Source organism: Tachyglossus aculeatus, chromosome Y3 (genome assembly GCF_015852505.1).
Source record: "Tachyglossus aculeatus isolate mTacAcu1 chromosome Y3, mTacAcu1.pri, whole genome shotgun sequence".
Classification (NCBI taxonomy): domain Eukaryota; kingdom Metazoa; phylum Chordata; class Mammalia; order Monotremata; family Tachyglossidae; genus Tachyglossus; species Tachyglossus aculeatus.
In genome coordinates, this window is record NC_052095.1 from 1,680,001 (window position 1) to 1,700,193 (window position 20,193).

The 20,193-nt window shown below is 45.6% G+C and overlaps 1 protein-coding gene across 1 annotated transcript in view; it reads left to right on the plus strand.

Moving 5' to 3' along the window:
• LOC119946713 (fructose-1,6-bisphosphatase 1-like) overlaps positions 1 to 17,485 on the plus strand; it is a 35,344-nt gene extending 17,859 nt beyond the window's left edge. The window contains 4 exon segments of the mRNA XM_038768127.1: positions 3,576 to 3,727; positions 9,658 to 9,784; positions 10,035 to 10,154; positions 17,243 to 17,485. Coding sequence (XP_038624055.1) covers positions 3,576 to 3,727; positions 9,658 to 9,784; positions 10,035 to 10,154; positions 17,243 to 17,464 — 621 coding nt within the window. The 3' untranslated portion in view covers positions 17,465 to 17,485.
• The last annotated feature ends 2,708 nt before the right edge of the window (positions 17,486 to 20,193 follow it).

The following is a 20,193-nucleotide window of genomic DNA, read 5'->3' on the forward strand; positions in this document are numbered from 1 at the left end:
CATTCATTCAATTGTATTTATTGAGCGCTTACTGTGAGCAGAGCACTGGACTAAGCGCTTGGGGAGTCCTTCACTTCTCTGGGCCTCAGTTCCCTCCTCTGGAAAATGGGGATGAAGACTGGGAGCCCCACGGGGGACAACCTCATCACCTTGTATCCCCCTCCAGCGCTTAGAATCAATCATATCTATTGAGCACTTACTGTGTGCAGAGCACTGTACTAAGTACTTGGGAAGTCCTTCACTTCTCTGGGCCTCAGTTCCCTCCTCTGGAAAATGGGGATGAAGACTGGGAGCCCCACGGGGGACAACCTCATCACCTTGTATCCCCCTTCCAGCGCTTAGAATCAATCAATCGTATTTATTGAGCGCTTACTGTGTGTAGAGCACTGTACTAAGTGCTTGGGAAGTCCAAGTTGGCAACCTATAGAGACAGTCCCTACCCAACAGTGGACTCACAGTGCTTTGCATATAGTACGTGCTTAATAAATACCATTATTATTAGTATTATTATTATTATGGCGAGCTCGGGAGGGGCCCAAAGGCACCAAGGAGGGAGCGGGCGGGTGGCCATGCCGGAAGCCAATCCTTTCTTTCAATCAATTGATCAATCAATCCATCATATTTATTGAGTTCTTACTGCATGCAGAGCACTGTACTAAGCGCTTGGGAAGTCCTTCACTTCTCTGGGCCTCAGTTCCCTCCTCTGGAAAATGGGGATGAAGACTGGGAGCCCCCCGGGGGACAACCTCATCACCTTGTATCCCCCTCCAGCGCTTAGAACAGAGCTTTGCATATAGTAAGCGCTTAATAAATGCCATTATTATTATTATTATTATTATTATTATTATCATTATGGCGAGCTCAGGAGGGGCCCAAAGGTACCAAGGAGGGAGCGGACGGGTGGGCATGCTGGAAGCCAATCCTTTCGTTCATTCATTCATTCATTCAATTGTATTTAGTGAGCACTTACTGTGTGCAGAGCACTGTACTAAGCGCTTGGGAAGTCCTTCACTTCTCTGGGCCTCAGTTCCCTCCTCTAGAAAATGGGGATGAAGACTGGGAGCCCCATGGCGGACAACCTCATCACCTTGCATCCCTCTCCAGCACTTAGAATCAATCAATCATATATGTTGAGCGCTTACTGTGTGCAGAGCACTGTACTAAACGCTTGGGAGGTCCTTCACTTCTCCGGGCCTCAGTTCCCTCCTCTGGAAAATGGGGATGAAGACTGGGAGCCCCACGGGGGACAACTTCATCACCTTGTATCCCCCTCCAGCGCTGAGAACAGTGCTTTGCATATAGTAAGTGCTTAATAAATGCCATTATTATTATTATTATTATTATTATTATTATCATCATCATCATTATGGCGAGCTCGGGAGGGGCCCAAAGGTGCCAAGGAGGGAGCGGGCGGGTGGCCATGCCGGAAGCCAATCCTTTCGTTCATTCATTCATTCATTCAATGGTATTTATTGAGTACTTACTGTGTGCAGAGCACTGTACTAAGCGCTTGGGAAGTCCTTCACTTCTCTGGGCCTCAGTTCCCTCCTCTGGAAAATGGGGATGAAGACTGGGAGCCCCACGGGGGACAACTTCATCACCTTGTATCCCCCTCCAGCGCTTAGAATCAATCAATCGTATTTATTGAGCGCTTACTGTGTGCAGAGCACTGTACTAAGCGCTTGGGAAGTCCAAGTTGGCAACATATAGAGACAGTCCCTACCCAACAGTGGGCTCACAGTGCTTTGCATATAGAAAGTGCTTAATAAATACCATTATTATTAGTATTATTATTATTATGGCAAGTTCGGGAGGGGCCCAAAGGCACCAAGGAGGGTGGCCATGCCGGAAGCCAATCCTTTCGTTCAGTCAATCAATCCATCGTATTTATTGAGTGCTTACTGTGTGCAGAGCACTGTACTAAGCGCTTGGGAAGTCCTTCACTTCTCTGGGCCTCAGTTCCCTCCTCTGGAAAATGGGGATGAAGACTGGGAGCCCCACGGGGGACAACCTCATCACCTTGTATCCCCCTCCAGCGCTTAGAACAGTGCTTTGCATATAATAAGTGCTTAATAAATGCCATTATTATTATTATTATTATTTATTATTATTATTATGGGGAGCTCAGGAGGGGCCCAAAGGCACAAAGGAGGGTGGCCGTGCCGGAAGCCAATCCTTTCATTCAATCAATCAATCCATCGTATTTATTGAGTGCTTACTGTGAGCAGAGCACTGTACTAAGCGCTTGGGAAGTCCTTCACTTCTCTGGGCCTCAGTTCCCTCCTCTGGAAAATGGGGATGAAGACTGGGAGCCCCACGGGGGACAACCTCATCACCTTGTATCCCCCTCCAGCGCTTAGAACAGTGCTTTGCATATAGTAAGTGCTTAATAAATGCCATTATTATTAGTATTATTATTATTATGGTGAGCTCAGGAGGGGCCCAAAGGCACCAAGGAGGGTGGCCATGCTGGAAGCCAGTCCTTTCGTTCAATCAATCGATCAATCCATCCGTCGTATTTATTGAGCGCTTACTGCATGCAGAGCACTGTACTAAGCGCTTGGGAAGTCCTTCACTTCTCTGGGCCTCAGTTCCCTCCTCTGGAAAATGGGGATGAAGACTGGGAGCCCCCCGGGGGACAACCTCATCACCTTGTATCCCCCTCCAGCGCTTAGAACAGAGCTTTGCATATAGTAAGCGCTTAATAAATGCCATTATTATTATTATTATTATTATTATTATTATTATCATTATGGCGAGCTCGGGAGCGGGCGGGTGGGCATGCTGGAAGCCAATCCTTTCGTTCATTCATTCATTCATTCAATCGTATTTATTGAGCGCTTACTGCATGCAGAGCACTGTACTAAGCGCTTGGGAAGTCCTTCACTTCTCTGGGCCTCAGTTCCCTCCTCTGGAAAATGGGGATGAAGACTGGGAGCCCCCCCAGGGACAACCTCATCACCTTGTATCCCCCTCCAGCGCTTAGAACAGTGCTTTGCATATAGTAAGCGCTTAATAAATGCTATTATTATTATTATTATTATTATTATTATTATTATTATTATTATTGTGGTGAGCTCGGGAGGGGCCCAAAGGCACCAAGGAGGGTGGCCATGCCGGAAGCCAATCCTTTCGTTCAATCAATCGATCAATCCATCCGTCGTATTTATTGAGCGCTTACCGCGTGCAGAGCACTGTACTAAGCGGTGGGGAAGGACAGGTTGGCAACAGAAACATCCGCGGTTCCATCGGATTCACGGGGCCTACTTGTCCTTCCCCAGCGCTTAGTACAGTGCTCTGCACGCGGTAAGCACTCACTAAATATGATTGATTGATTGATTGATGGGGCGCTTACTGTGGGCTGTACTAAGCGCTTGGGAAAGAGTAACGCAACAATAGACAGCAGCATTCCCAGCCCACCAGATGCGGAAGGGAAGGCTGGAGGACCGCGATGGCGGGAGTGGGCTGCCGCCGGAGGCCCAGTTGTATTTACTGAGCTCCCCGTGGGGAGGGCGAGGCCTGAACGGGTTTTCCCGGCTCTTCCCGGGGTTTTCCCGGCTCTTCCCGTCGTCCGGGCGTCGTCCGGAGAGCCCTCGGAGAAGGACGCCCTGCAGCCCGGCCGCAACCTCGTGGCGGCCGGCTACACGCTCTACGGCAGTGCCACCATGATGGTCTTGGCCATGGACTGTGGCGTCAACTGCTTCATGCTCGACCGGTGAGGAGGACGCCCCTTGACCCCCCCGTCTAATAATAATAACAACAATAATAATAATAATAATAATAATAATAATAACAACAACAATAATAATAATAATAGTAGTAGTAATAATAATAATAATGATAGTAATAATAATAGTATTTATTAAGCACTTACTATGTGCACAGCACTGTTGGAAGCAGTGGGGAGGTGACGAGGCGATGAGGTGGTCAATCAATCAATCATATTTTAATAATAATAATAATAGTAGTTGTAGTAATAATAATGATAATAGTATTTATTAAGTGCTTACTATGTGCACAGCACTGTTTGAAGCACTGGGGAGGTGACGAGGCGATGAGGTGGTCAATCAATCAATCATATTTAGTCAATCAATCAAACAATCAATCGATCTTATTTATTGAGCGCTTACTCATCATCATCATCATCATCAATCGTATTTATTGAGCGCTTACTATGTGCTGAGCACTGTACTAAGCACTTGGGAAGTACAAATTGGCAACATCTAGAGACAGTCCCTACTCAACAGTGGGCTCACAGTCTTAAAGGGGGAGACAGAGAACAAAGCCAAACATACTAACAAAATAAAATAAATAGAATAGATAGGTACAAGTAAAATAAATAAATAAATAAATAGAGTAATAAATATGTACAAACATATATACATATATATATATATATATATATATATATATATATATATATATATACATACACATATATATACTAAGCGCTTGGGAAGACAAGTTGGCAACATAGAGAGATGGTCCCTACCCGACGGTAGACTCACAGTCTAGAAGATAATAATGATGATGATGATGGCATTTATTAAGCGCTTACTATGTGCACAGCACTGTTTGAAGCACTGGGGAGGTTACAAGGTGATGAGGTGGTCAATCAATCGTATTTATTGAGCACTTACTGTGTGCAGAGCTCTGTACTAAGCGCTTGGGAAGACAAGTTGGCAATGTAGAGGGACGGTCCCTACCCGACAGTGGGCTCACAGTCTAGAAGATAATAATAATAATAATAATAATGATGGCATTTGTTAAGCGCTTACTTCATGCACAGCACTGTTCGAAGCGACGAGGTGATGAGGTGGTCAGTCAATCAATCAATTGTATTTAATCAATCAATCAATCATATTTATTGAGCGTTTACTGTGTGCAGAGCACTGTACTAAGCGCTTGGGAAGACAAGTTGGCAACGTAGAGGGATGGTCCCTACCCGACGGTGGGCTCACAGTCTAGAAGATAATAGTAATGATGATGATGGCATTTTTTAAGCGCTTACTATGTGCACAGCACTGTTCGAAGCGCTGGGGAGGAATAATAATAATGGTATTCATTAAGCGCTTACTACGTGCACAGCACTGTTCGAAGCACTGGGGAGGTGACGAGGTGATGAGGTGATCAATCAATCAATTGTATTTAGTCAATCAATCAATCAATCGTATTTATTGAGCGCTTACTGTGTGCAGAGCACTGTACTAAGCGCTTGGGAAGACAAGTTGGCAACATAGAGGGACGGTCCCTACCCGACAGTGGGCTCACAGTCTAGAATATAATAGTAATAAAAATAATAATGATGATGGCTGTCTCTATATGTTGCCAACTTGTACTTCCCAAGCGCTTAGTACTGTGCTCTGCACACAGTAGGCGCTCAATAAATATGATTGATGATGATGATGATGATGGCATTTGTTACGCGCTTACTACGTGCACAGCACTGTTCGAAGCGATGGGGAGGTGACGAGGCGATGAGGTGGTCAATCAATCAATCGATCGTATTTATAGAGCGCTTCCTGTGTGCAGAGTACTGTACTAGGCGCTTGGGAAGACAAGTTGGCAACGTAGAGGGACGGTCCCTACCCGACGGTGGGTTCACAGGCTAGAAGATAGTAATAATAATGATGATGGCATTTATTAAGCACTTACTATGTGCACAGCACTGTTCTAAGCGATGGGGAGGTGAGGAGGTGATGAGGTGGTCAATCAATCAATCATATTTAGTCAATCAATCAATCAATCGATTGTATTTATTGAGCACTTACTGTGTGCAGAGCACTGTACTAAGCGCTTGGGAAGACAAGTTGGCAACGTAGAGGGACGGTCTCTACCCGACGGTGGGCTCACAGGCTAGAAAATAATAGTAATAATAATAATAATAATGATGGCTGTCTCTATACGTTGCCAACTTGTACTTCCCAAGCACTTAGTACAGTGCTCTGCACACAGTAAGCGCTCAATAAATACGATTGATGATGATGATGATGATAATGATGGCGTTTGTTAAGTGCTTACTATGTGCACAGCACTGTTCGAAGTGCTGCGGAGGTGATGAGGCGATGAGGTGGTCAATCAATCAATCAATCAATTGTATTTAATCAATCAATCAATCAATCAATCGTATTATTGAGCGTTTACTGTGTGCAGAGCACTGTACTAAGCGCTTGGGAAGACAAGTTGGCAATGTAGAGAGACGGTCCCTACCCAACAGTGGGCTCACAGGCTAGAAAATAATAGTAATAATAATAATAATGATGGCATTTGTTAAGCGCTTACTATGTGCACAGCCCTGTTCGAAGCGCTGGGGAGGTAACGAGGCGATTAGGTGGTCAATCAATCAATCATATTTAATCAATCAATCAATCAATCATTCAATCAATCATATTTAGTCAATCAATCAATCAATCAGTCAATCAATTGTATTTATTGAGCACTTACTGTGTGCAGAGCACTGTACTAAGCGCTTGGGAAGACAAGTTGGCAACGTAGAGACGGTCACTACCCGACAGTGGGCTCACAGGCCAGAAAATAATAGTAATAATAATAATAATAATATTAATGGCTGTCTCTATACGTTGCCAACTTGTACTTCCCAAGCGCTTAGTACAGTGCTCTGCACACAGTAAGTGCTCAATAAATATGATTGATGATAATGATGATGATGATGATGGCATTTGTTAAGCGCTTACTATGTGCATAGCACTGTTATAAGCGCTGGTGAGGTGACGAGGTGAGGTGGTCAATCAATCAATCGATCGTATTTATTGAGCGCTTACTGTGTGCAGAGCACTGTACTAAGCGCTTGAGAAGTACAAGTTGGCAACAAGTTGGTATAAGTTGGGTAGGGACCGTCTCTATATGTTGCCAACTTGGACTTCCCAAGCGCTTAGTCCAGTGCTCTGCACACAGTAAGCGCTCAATAAATATGATTGAATGATTGACTGATTGATTATTATTATTATTATTACTGTTATTATTATTAATACTCTGTTCATGCTTAACAAATACCATTATTATTATTATGATTATTAACACTCTGCTCATACCCACCTTAGCACTTGGTACAATGCCTGGCACATAGTAAGCGCTTAACAAATACTATTATTATTATTATTATTATTATTATTATTATTATTATTAACACTCTGCTCATACCCACCCCAGTGCTTAGTACAGTGCCCAGCACATAGTAAGCGCTTAACAAATATTATCATTATTATTACTATTATTAATTATCATTATTAATAATAATAATAATACTCTGCTCATACCCACCCTAGCACTTAGTACAGTGCCTGGCACATAGTACATGCTTAACAAATACCATTATTATTATTATTATTATTATTATTATTATTATTATTATCATTATTAACACTCTGCTCATACCCACCCCAGTGCTTAGTACAGTGCCTGTCACATAGTAAGCACTTAGCCAATACCATTATTATTATTATTATTATTAATAACACTCTGCTCATACCCACCCCAGTGCTTAGAACAGTGTCCAGCACATAGTAAGCGCTTAACAAATACCATTATTATTATTATTAACACTCTGCTCATACCTACCTCAACGCTTAGTACAGTGCCCAGCACATAGTAAGCGCTTAACAAATACCATTATTACTAACACTCTGCTCATACCCACCCCAGTGCTTAGTACAGTGCCCGGCACATAGTAAGCGCTTAACAAATACTACTGCTACTACTATTATTATTATTATCATTATTATTAATAATGCTCTGCTCATACCAACCCTAGTGCTTAGTACAGTGCCTGGCACATAGTACATGCTTAACCAACACCATTATTATTATTATTATTATTATTATTATTAACACTCTGTTCATACCCACCCCAGTGCTTAGTACAGTGCCCATCACATAGTAAGCACTTAGCCAATACCATTATTATTATCATTATTATTAATAACACTCTGCTCATACCCACCCCAGCGCTTAGAACAGTGCCCAGCATATAGTAAGCACTTAACAAATACCATTATTATTATTATTATTATTATTATTAACACTCTGCTCATATCCACCTCAACGCTTAGCACAGTGCCCAGCACACAGTAAGCGCTAAACAAATGCCATTATTATTAACACTCTGCTCATACCCACTTCAATGTTTAGTACAGTGCCCGGCACATAGTAAGCGCTTAACAAATACCATTATTATTAACACTCTGCTCATACCCACCCCAGCGCTTAGTAGAGTGCCCGGCACATAGTAAGCGCTTAACAAATACCATTATTATTAACACTCTGCTCATACCCACCCAAGCGCTTAGTAGAGTGCCTGTCACATAGTAAGTGCTTAATAAATACCATTATTATTATTATTAACACTCTGCTCATACCCACCCCAGCGCTTAGTAGAGTGACTGTCACATAGTAAGCACTTAACAAATAATACTATTATCATCATTATTAATAACACTCTGCTCATACCTACCCCAGCACTTAGTACAGTGCCCGGCACATAGTAAGCACTTAACAAATACCATTATTATTATTATTATTATCAGTCTGCTCATACCCACCCCATCGCTTAGTAGAGTGCCTGTCACATAGTAAGCACTTAATAAATACCATTATTATTATTATTATTATTAACACTCTGCTCAGATCTACCTCAACGCTTAGCACAGTGTCGGGCACATAGTAAGCGCTTAACAATTACCATTATTATTATTACTATTAACAATCTGCTCATACCCACCTCAGCTCTTACTACAGTGCCCGGCACATAGTAAGTGCTTAACAAATACCATTATTATTAACACTCTGCTCATACCCACCTCAACGCTTAGTACAGTGCCCGGCACATAGTAAGCGCTTAATAAGTACCATTATTATTATTATTAACACTCTGCCCATACCCACCCCGGCGCTTTATAGAGTGCCCGGCACATAGTAAGCGCTTAACAAACACCATCATTATTCATTATTATTATTGTTATTCATTCAGTCGTGTTTCTTGAGTGCTTACTGAGTGCAGAGCACTGTACTAAGCGCTTATTACCCCCTACTAGCTCCAGGGGAGGGCTAACTTGCCCCTTTTGCCCCAGGCGATCGGGGAGTTCATCTTGCGTTGCTCCCCGGGGTTTCGGGGGCAACTCTCGGGTTCTTACCCTCTCCGGGTCTTCGGACGTCTCCGGACGCGGGCCGCGCGTTCACACCAGGAAGAGTCAGCCAGAGGTCCAAAGCTTGGTTGCCGTTTATTTGCTATCAGCGATTACATGGTTAATAAAGAGAGAGAGAACGAGGGAGAGAGAGAAAGGGAGGGAGAGAGAGCACCTGTGTACCCCCCCTTGTCTTGTTCGTCTCTTATACCCCCCGTTGCCCGGGGGCAGGGTTTTCTCAGGCCATGTAGCACACTCACTCGCCACCCTCCAGCCACTAGCCTAGCAACAGCTCTGTCCATCACGAAGCGTTTGCTCTGGCTGGCCCCCAGCCACCCGTTGCCAACCATCGCTGGCTGCGGATATGGCCTTGAGGTTGCCTCCGAGCTTTGCAGGTGCAAGCTTGTTTTTCTTGCCCTGGTCCCTTTATCTCCTGTTGTTAAGTCTGTTTGGCCTTGAGCCGTTGGGTATGGTTTGTGTGCACATACTCCCTGTCTCGGCGCCTTCCCACGCCCCCCACGATCTTGGTCGACAAAGATGTGAAAATCAAGAAGAAAGGGAATATCTACAGCCTCAACGAGGGCTACGCCACCTACTTCGACACGGCCGTCACGGAGTACCTCCAGAAGAAGAAGTTCCCCTCGGTAATCGAGCCATCGGTCCTATTTATTGAATGCTCCCTGTGTGCAGAGCCCTTGGGAAGTTGGCAGCACGGAGAGACGGGCCCTGCCCAACCGGGGTGGGGATACTTGTTGAGCGCCGCTGGGCGCCAAGCACGGGGGGAGACCACGCAAGATCCGCGGGGCCCGCAGCGGCCTGCACGGGGTAAGCGCTCAGTAAGTAGCCTCGCGGGCTGGATCGGTTGACGGATTGTGGAGTGTTTGTGTGTTGCAGGACGGAAGCGCTCCCTACGGGGCCCGCTACGTGGGCTCCATGGTGGCCGACGTCCATCGCACTCTGGTCTACGGCGGCATCTTCCTCTACCCGGCCAATGCCAAGAGCCCCAAGGGCAAGGTAAGACCCCCCGCTCTGGAGCCAGTGGGATGCAGCTGCAGCGGGAGGGAAGCGGGGTAGACTGGACCAGGCCAACGCCAAGAGTCCCAAGGGCAAGGAGCTCTGTAGCTGGCAGGCTTCAGCTGAAGCAGGAGGGAAGCGGGGTAGACTAGACTAGGCCAACGCCGAGAGCCCCAAGGGCAAGATAAGACCCCCTGCTCTGAATCAATCAATCAGTCATATTTATTGAGCGCTTACTATGTGCAGAGCACTGTACTAAGCGCTTGGGAAGTACAAATTGGCAACATATAGAGACAGTCCCTACCCAACATTGGGCTCACAGTCTAAAAGGGGGAGACAGAGAACAAAACCAAACATACTAACAAAATAAAATAAATAGAATAGATAGGTACAAGTAAAATAAATAAATAAATAAATAGAGTAATAAATATGTACAAACATGTATACATATATACAGGTGCTGTGGGGAAGGGAAAGAGGTAAGATGTGGGGGATGGAGAGGGGGACGAGGGGGAGAGGAAGGAAGGGGCTCAGTCTGGGAAGGCCTCCTGGAGGAGGTGAGCTCTCAGCAGGGCCTTGAAGGGAGGAAGAGAGCTAGCTTGGCGGATGTTGGGAGGGAGGGCATTCCAGGCCCGGGAAGGAATGCCTAGTGGAGAGAGACACGAGGATGGGAGATCAGAGAGAAGGCTGATGCAGTAGTCCAGACGGGATAGGATGAGAGCTTGAATGAGCAGGGTAGCGGTTTGGATGGAGAGGAAAGAGCGGCTCTTGGCAATGTTGCGGAGCTGAGACCCGCAGGTTTTGGTGACAGACTGGATGTGAGGGGTGAATGAGAGAGCGGAGTCGAGGATGACACCAAGGTTGCGGGCTTGTGAGACGGGAAGGATGGTAGTGCCGTCAACAGAGATGGGAAAGTCAGGGAGAGGGCAGGGTTTGGGAAGGAAGATAAGGAGTTCAGTCTTTGACATGTTGAGCTTTAGCTGGCGGGCAGACATCCAGATCAATCAATCATATTTATTGAGCGCTTACTATGTGCAGAGCACTGTACTAAGCGCTTGGGAAGTACAAATTGGCAACATATAGAGACAGTCCCTACCCAACATCGGGCTCACAGTCTAAAAGGGGGAGACAGAGAACAAAAAAAAAACCCAAGCATACTAACAAAATAGAATAGATATGTACAAGTAAAATAAATTAATAAATAAATAGAGTAATAAATATGTACAAACATATATACATATATACAGTAGATGGGGGGGATGGAGAGGGGGGCGAGGGGGAGAGGAAAGAAGGGGCTCAGTCTGGGAAGGCCTCCTGGAGGAGGTGAGCTCTCAGCAGGGCCTTGAAGGGAGGAAGAGAGCTAGCTTGGCGGAGGGGCAGAGGGAGGGCATTCCAGGCCTGGGGGATGACGTGGGCCGGGGGTCGATGGCGGGACAGGCGAGAACGAGGTACGGTGAGGGGATTAGCGGCAGAGGAGCGGAGGGTGCGGGGTGGGCTGTAGAAGGAGAGAAGGGAGGTGAGGTCGGAGGGGGCGAAGTGGTGGAGAGCCTTGAAGCCCAGGGTGAGGAGTTTCTGCCTGATGCGCAGATTGATTGGTAGCCACTGGAGATTTTTGAGGAGGGGAGTAACATGCCCAGAGCGTTTCTGGACAAAGACAATCCGGGCAGCAGCATGAAATATGGATTGAAGTGGGGAGAGACACGAGGATGGGATATCAGAGAGAAGGCTGATGCAGTAGTCCAGACGGGATAGGATGAGAGCTTGAACGAGCAGGGTAGCGGTTTGGATGGAGAGGAAAAGGCGGAGCTGGCAGTGTTGCGGAGCTGAGACCGGCAGGTTTTGGTGACGGCTTGGATGTGAGGGGTGAACGAGAGAGCCGAGTCCAGGATGACACCAAGGTTGCGGGCTTGTGAGACGGGAAGCCAGTGGGGTGCGGCTGCAGCGGGAGGGAAGCGGGGTAGACTGGACCTGGCCAATGCCAAGAGACCCAAGGGCAAGGTAAGACCCCTGAATTCAGGGCCGGCAGGCTTCGGCTGCAGTGGGAGGGATGCGGGGTAGATTCTACCTGACCCAACACCGAAAGCCCGGAGGGTGAGGTAAGATTCCCCACTCTGGAGCCTCTGGGCTTCAGCTGCAGCAGGAGGGATGAGGGGTAGACTCTACCTGCCCCAACACTGAGAGCCCTGAGGGCGAGGTAAGATTCCCCACTCTGGAGCCTCTGGGCTTCAGCTGCAGCGGGAGGGATGAGGGGTAGACTGCACCCAGCCAACACCAACAGTCCCAAGGGCAAGGTAAACCCTCCACACCCCGGGCTCTGGAGCCCATGGGCTTCGCCTGCAGCAGGAGGGAAGCGGGGTAGACCGGACCCGGCCAACGCCAAGAGCCCCCAGGGCAAGGTAAGACCCCTGACCCTGGAGCCGGCAGGCTTCGGCTGCAGCGGGAGGGATGCGTGGTAGACAGAGAAGCGGCGTGGCTCAGTGGAAAGAGCCCGGGCTTGGGAGTCCGAGGTCCTGGGTTCAAATGCCGACTCCGCCACTTGTCAGCTGGGTGACTTGGGGCAAGTCACTTCACTTCTCCGGGCCTCAGTTCCCTCATCTGGAAAATGGGGAGGAAGACTGTGAACCCCATGGGGGACAACCTGGTCACCTTGTATCTACTCCAGCGCTTAGAACAGTGCTTGGCACATAGTAAGCGCTTCACAAATACCATCATTATGATTATTATTACCTGACCCCAAACTGAGAGCCCTGAGGGCGAGGTAAGAGTCCCCACTCTGGACCCTCAGGGCTTCAGCTGCAGCGGGAGGGATGAGGGGTAGACTGGACCCGGCTAATACCAAGAGCCCCAAAGGCAAGGTTAACCCCCGTCATCCCCCCCGGCTCTGGAGCCCATGGGGATCCGCTGAAGCGGGAGGGATGTGAGGTAGACTGGACCCGGCCAATGCCAAGAACCCCGAGGGCGAGGTAAGACCCCCACTTCGGAGCCCGCAGACTATGGTTGCAGCAGGAGGGATGCGGGGTAGACTGTACCCGGCCAACACCAAGGGTCCCAAGGGCAAGGTAAGACCCCCCCATCTGGAGCTCGCAGGCTTTGACAGTAGCGGGAGGGATGCGGGGTAGACTGTACCCAGCCAACACCAAGGGTCCCAAGGGCACGGTAAACCCTCCACCCCCCGGGCCCTGGAGCCCATGGGCTTCGCCTGCAGTGGGATGGATGTGAGGTAGACTGTACTTGGCCAACGCCCAGAGCTCCGAGGGTAAGGTAAGACCCCCGACTCTGGAGTCGTCAGCCGCAGCGGGAGGGATGCAGGGTAGACTAAGGAGACATTTGCCGGCCGATAGGGCTGGATGAGTCAGATCTGGGTCATGGGTTCGAATCCCGACTCCGCCACATGTCTGCTGTGTGAGTTAAGTCACTTAACTTCTCTGCGCCTCAGTGACCTCATCTGGAAAATGGGGATAAAAACTGTGAGGCCCCATGGGACAACCTGATCACCTTGTATCCCTCCTCCAGCGCTTAGAACAGTGCTTGGCACATAGTAAGCACTTAACAAACGCCATTATTATTATTATTATTATTATTATTATTATTCATTCATTCAATCGTATTTATTGAGCGCTCACCAGCGTGGCACATAGTAAGCACTTAACAAACGCCATTTTTATTATTATTATTATTCATTCATTCAATCGTATTTATTGAGCTCTCACCAGCGTGGTTCAGTGGAAAGAGCCCAGGCTTTGGAGTCAGAAGTCATGGGTTCAAATCCCAGCTTTGCCAATTGTCAGCTGGGTGACTTTGGGCAAGTCACTTCACTTCTCTGGGCCTCAGTTCCCACATCTGTAAAATGGGGATGAAGACTGTGAGCCCCCCATGGGACAACCTCATCACCTTGTAACCTCCCCAGCGCTTAGAACAGGGCTTTGCACATAGTAAGCGCTTAACAAAGGCCATTATTATTATTATTATTATTCTCTGAGCCTCAGTTCCCTCATCTGTAAAATGGGGATGAAGACCGTGAGCCCCACGGGGGACAGCCTCATCACCTTGTATCCCCCTAGCGCTTAGAACAGTGCTTGGCACATAGTAAGCGCTTAACAAATGCCATTATTATTATTATTATGATTCATTAATTCAATCGTATTTATTGAGCGCTCACCAGCGGGGCTCAGTGGAAAGAGCCCGGGCTTTGGAGTCAGAAGTCATGGGTTCAAATCCCAGCTTTGCCACTTGTCAGCTGGGTGACCTTGGGCAAGTCACTTCACTTCTCTGGGCCTCAGTTCCCTCATCTGCCAAATGGGGATGAAGACTGTGAACCCCCCGGGGGACAACCTCATCACCTTGTAATAATAATTAGATATAATAATTATAATATCTAATATAATTAGATATAATAATTTAGAGAAGCAGCGTGGCTCAGTGGAAAGAGCCCGGGCTTTGGAGTCAAAGGTCATGGGTTCAAATCCCAGCTCCGCCAACTGTCAGCTGTGTGACTTTGGGCAAGTCACTTAACTTCTCTGTGCCTCAGTTCCCTCATCTGGAAAATGGGGTTGAAGACTGTGAGCCCCCTGTGGGACAACTTGATCACCTTGTAACCTCCCCAGCACTTAGAACAGTGCTTGGCACATAGTAAGCGCTTAATAAATGCCATTAAAAATAATAATGATAGCATTTATTAAGCACTTACTCTGTGCCAAGCACTGTTCTAAGCGCTGGGAAGGATACAAGGTGATGAGGTTGTCCCCCGGGGGGCTCCCAGTCTTTATCCCCATTTGACAGAGGAGGGAACTGAGGCCCAGAGAATAATAATAATAATAATAATAATAATAATAATAATAATAATAATAATAATAATAATGATAGCACTTATTAAGCGCTTACTGCATGCCAAGCACTGTTCTAAGCGCCGGGGAGGTTACAAGGTGATGAGGTTGTCCCCCGGGGGGCTCCCAGTCTTCATCCCCATTTGACAGACGAGGGAACTGAGGCCCAAAGAAGTGAAGTGACTCACCCAAAGTCACCCAGCTGAGCCGGGATTTGAACCTCCCCAGCGCTTAGAACAGTGCTTGGCACATAGTAAGCGCTTAATAAATGCCACTATTATTATGATTATTATTTTACCGTGTGCAGAGCACTGTACTAAGCGCTTGGAGAGTACAATTCGGCAACAGATGGAGACCATCCCTACCCAACAATGGGCCCACGGTCTAGAAGGGGGAAGACAACAAAACAAGTAGACAGGCATCAATGACTTACCCAAGGTCACCCAGCAGACAAGTGGCAGAGCTGGGATCAGAACTCACTCACTCACTCACTCACTCACTCACTCACTCACTCACTCACACTCACTCACTCACTCACTCATTCATTCATTCATTCATTCATATTTATTCATTCATTCAATCGTATTTATTCATTCAATCCTTCATATTCATTCATTCATTCATTCGTATTCATTCAATTATTCATTCGTATTTATTCATTCATTCAATCGTATTCATTCATTCAATCGTATTCATTTATTCATTCATTCATATTCATTCATTCATTCAATCGTATTCATTCATTCATTCAATCATATTCATTTATTCATTCATTCATATTTATTCATTCATTCAATCGTATTCATTCATTCATTCATTCATTCAATCGTATTCATTCATTCATTCATTCAATCGTATTCATTCATTCATTCAATCGTATTTATCCATTCAATCATTCATTCAATCGTATTTATTCGTTCATTCATTCAATCAATCGTATTCATTCATTCATTCATTCATTCAATCGTATTTATCCATTCAATCATTCACTCAATCATATTTATTCATTCATTCATTCAATCAATCGTATTTATTCATTCATTCATTCAATCAATCGTATTCATTCATTCATTCAATCGTATTTATTCATTCAATCATTCATCCAATCGTATTTATTCATTCATTCATTCAATCAATTGTATTTATTTATTCATTCATTCAATCAATTGTATTTATTTATTCATTCATTCATTCAATCGTATTTATTCATTCATTATCAATCAATCAATCAATCATATTTAATAAGCACTTCCTGTGTGCAGAACACTGTACTAAGGCTTGGGAAGTACAAGTTGGCAACATCTAGAGACGGTCCCTGCCCAACAGTGGGCTCACAGTCTAGAAGGGGGAGACAGATTCATTCAATTGTATTTATTGAGCGCTTCCTGTGTGCGGAGCACGGTACTAAGCGCTTGGGAAGTCCAAGTTGGCAACATATAGAGACGGTCGCTACCCAACTGTGGGCTCACAGTCTAGAAGGGGGAGACAGATTCATTCAATCATATTTATTGAGCTCTTCCTGTGTGCAGAGCACTGTACTAAGTGCTTGGGAAAGTCCAAGTTGGCAACATATAGAGACGGTCCCTGCCCAACAGTGGGCTCACAGTCTAGAACGGGGAGACGGATTCATTCAATCGTATTTATTATAGTAATAATAATGATGGCCTTTGTTAAGCGCTTACTATGTGCAGAGCACTGTTCTAAGCGCTGGGGAGGTTACAAGATGATCAAGCGGTCCCATGGCGGGGCTCACAGTTTCAGTCCCCATTTTCATCATCATCATCATCATCTTCAATCGTATTTATTGATCACTTACTGTGTGCAGAGCACTGTACTAAGCTCTTGGGGAGGGAACTGAGGCCCAGAGAAGTGAAGTGACTCCCCCAAAGTCGTACAGCTGACAGTTGGCGGAGCTGGGATTTGAACCATGACGTGCGACTCCGAAGCCCGGGCTCTTTCCACTGAGCGTTTACTCTGTGCAGAGCACTGTACTAAGCGCTTGGGAAGTCCAAGGTGGTAGCATATCAATCAATCAATCGTACTTTTTGAGTGCTTCCTGTGTGCAGAGCACTGTACTAAGCGCTTGGGAAGGGCAAGTTGGCAACATCTAGGGACGGTCCCTACCCAACAATCAATCAGTCGTATTTATTGAGCGCTTACTGTGTGCAGAGCAGTGTACTAAGCGCTTGGGGGCTCGGCCTGTCAGGCCAAGGGCCTGTGGAGCGACCACCAAGTAGCCGACCAAAGGGCCTCCCTGTCTTCCAGCTGCGGCTCCTGTACGAATGCAACCCCATGGCCTATGTCATGGAGAAGGCCGGCGGGCTGGCCACCACGGGCGACCAGGATGTGCTGGACGTCGTCCCCACCGACATCCATCAGAGAGCCCCCATCGCCATGGGCTCCCCGGAAGACGTGCGGGAGTACCTGGACATCTTCCGGAAGCACCGGGGCAACCGACCGGACGCCCCTGTCCCCATCGAGGGCTGAGATTTCACGGGAAACAATAAACGGAGCGGCATCTTTCCCAAGGGCCAAAGCGCCGGCAGCCTCTGCGTGTCAGTCTGTCATCATCTTCATCCTCAACATCAATCGTATTTATTGAGTGCTTCCTGTGTGCAGAGCGCTGTACTAAGTGCTTGGGAAGTACAAGTTGGCAACATATAGAGACAGTCCCTACCCAACAGTGGGCTCACAGTCTTAAAGGGGGAGACAGAGAACAAAACCAAACATACTAACAAAATAAAATAAATAGTCGTCTTTCCCTGTCCCGCGGTCGCCTGTCCTGGCCCAAAGTGTGGCCCTGTTGCCTGGTGGTAATAATAATGATGATGGTGGTACTTGTTAAGCGCTTACTACGTTCCAAGCGCCGTTCTAAGCGCTGGGGTAGATAATAATAATAATAATAATCATGGTATTTGTTAGGGGCTTACTATGTGCCAAGCACTGTTCTAAGCACTGGGGTGGATGATAATAATAATAATAATAATAATAATAATAATAATGGTATTTGTTAAGCGCTTACTATGTGCCAAGCACCGTTCTAAGTGCTGGGGTAGATAATAATAATAATGGTATTTGTTAAGCGCTTACTATGTGCCAAGCACTGGTCTAAGTGCTGGGGTAGATAATAATAATGATGGTATTTGCTAAGCGCTTACTATGTGCCAAGCACTGTTCTAAGTGCTGGGATAGATAATAATAATGATGGCATTTGCTAAGGGCTTACTATGTGCCAAGCATGGTCTAAGCGCTGCGGTAGATAATAATAATGGTATTTGTTAAGCGCTTACTATGTGCCAAGCACCGTTCTAAGCGCTGGGGTAGATAATAATAATAATAATAATGGTATTTGTTAAGCGCTTACTATGTGCCGAGCACTATTCTAAGTGCTGGGGTAGATAATAATAATAATAATAATAATAATAATAATAATAATAATAATAATAATAATAATAATAATTGTATTTGTTAAGCGCTTACTATGTGCCAAGCACTCTTCTAAGTGTTGGGGTAGGTAATAATAATAATGGTATTTGTTAAGTGCTTACTATGTGCCAAGCACTGTTCTAAGTGCTGGGGTAGATAATAATAATAATGGTATTTGTTAAGTGCTTACTATGTGCCAAGCACTGTTCTAAGTACTGAGGTAGATAATAATAAATAATGGTATTTGTTAAGCACTTACTATGTGCCAAGCACTATTCTAAGCGCTGGGGGAGATAATAATAATAATAGTGGTATTTGTTAAGCGCTTACTATGTGCCAAGCACTGTTCTAAGCACTGGGGTAGATAATAATAATAATAATGGTATTTGTTAAGTGCTTACTATGTGCCAAGCACTGTTCTAAGCGCTGGGGGAGATAATAATAATAATGGTATTTGCTAAGCGCTTACTATGTGCCAAGCACCATTCTAAGCACTGGGGTAGATAATAATAAATAATAATAATAATAATAATAATAATAATAATAATAATAATAATGGTATTTGTTAAGTGCTTACTATGTGCCAAGCACTGTTCTAAGCACTGGGGTAGATAATAATAATAATACTAATGGTATTTGTTAAGCGCTTACTATATGCCAAGCACCGTTCTAAGTGCTGGGGTAGATAATAATAATAATAATGGTATTTGTTAAGCGCTTACTATGTCCCAAGCACTGTTCTAAGCACTGGGGTAGATAATAATAATAATGGTATTTGTTAAGCGCTTACTATGTGCCAAGCACTGGTCAAAGTGCTGAGGTAGATAATAATAATAATGATATTTGTTAAGCGCTTACTATGTGCCAAGCACCGATCTAAGTGCTGGGGTAGATAATAATAATAATGGTATTTGTTAAGCGCTTACTATGTGCCAAGCACTGGTCTAAGTACTGAGGTAGATAATAATAATAAGGGTATTTGTTAAGCGCTTACTCTGTGCCAAGCACCGTTCTAAGTGCTGGGGTAGATAATAATAATAATAGTATTTGTTAAGCGCTTACTATGTGCCAAGCACTGTTCTAAGCGCTGGGGTAGATACTAATAATAATAATGGTATTTGTTAAGCGCCTACTATGTGCCAAGCACTGTTCTAAGCGCTGGGGTAGATACTAATAATAATAATGGTATTTGTTAAGCGCTTACTATGTGCCAAGCACTGTTCTAAGTGCTGGGGTAGATAATAATAATAATAATAATAATAATAATAATAATAATAATAATAATAATGGTATCTGTTAAGCACTTATTATGTGCCAAGCACTGTTCTAAGCACTGGGGTAGATAATATAATAATAATGGTATTTGTTAAGCTCTTACTATGTGCCAAGCACTGTTCTAAGTACTGGGGTAGATAATAATAATAATAATAGTGGTATTTATTAAGCACTTACTATGTGCCAAGCACTATTCTAAGCACTGGGGTAGATAATAATAATAATAATGGTATTTGTTAAGCGCTTACTATGTGCCAAGCACTGTTCTAAGCGTTGGGGGGGATACAAGGTGATGAGGTTGTCCCCTGGGGGGCTCACGGTCTTCATCCCCATTTGACAGAGGAGGGAACTGAGGTCCAGAGAAGGGAAGTGACTGGCCAAGGCTCACACAGCAGACAAGTGGCGGAGCCGGGATTCGAACCCAGGAACTTGCCAGACTCTTCCCACGTGTCTCCCAGATTCCTCCTGGCTCCTACCAGGACTCTCCCAGGTGGCTCCTGACTCCTGGTTCTTTC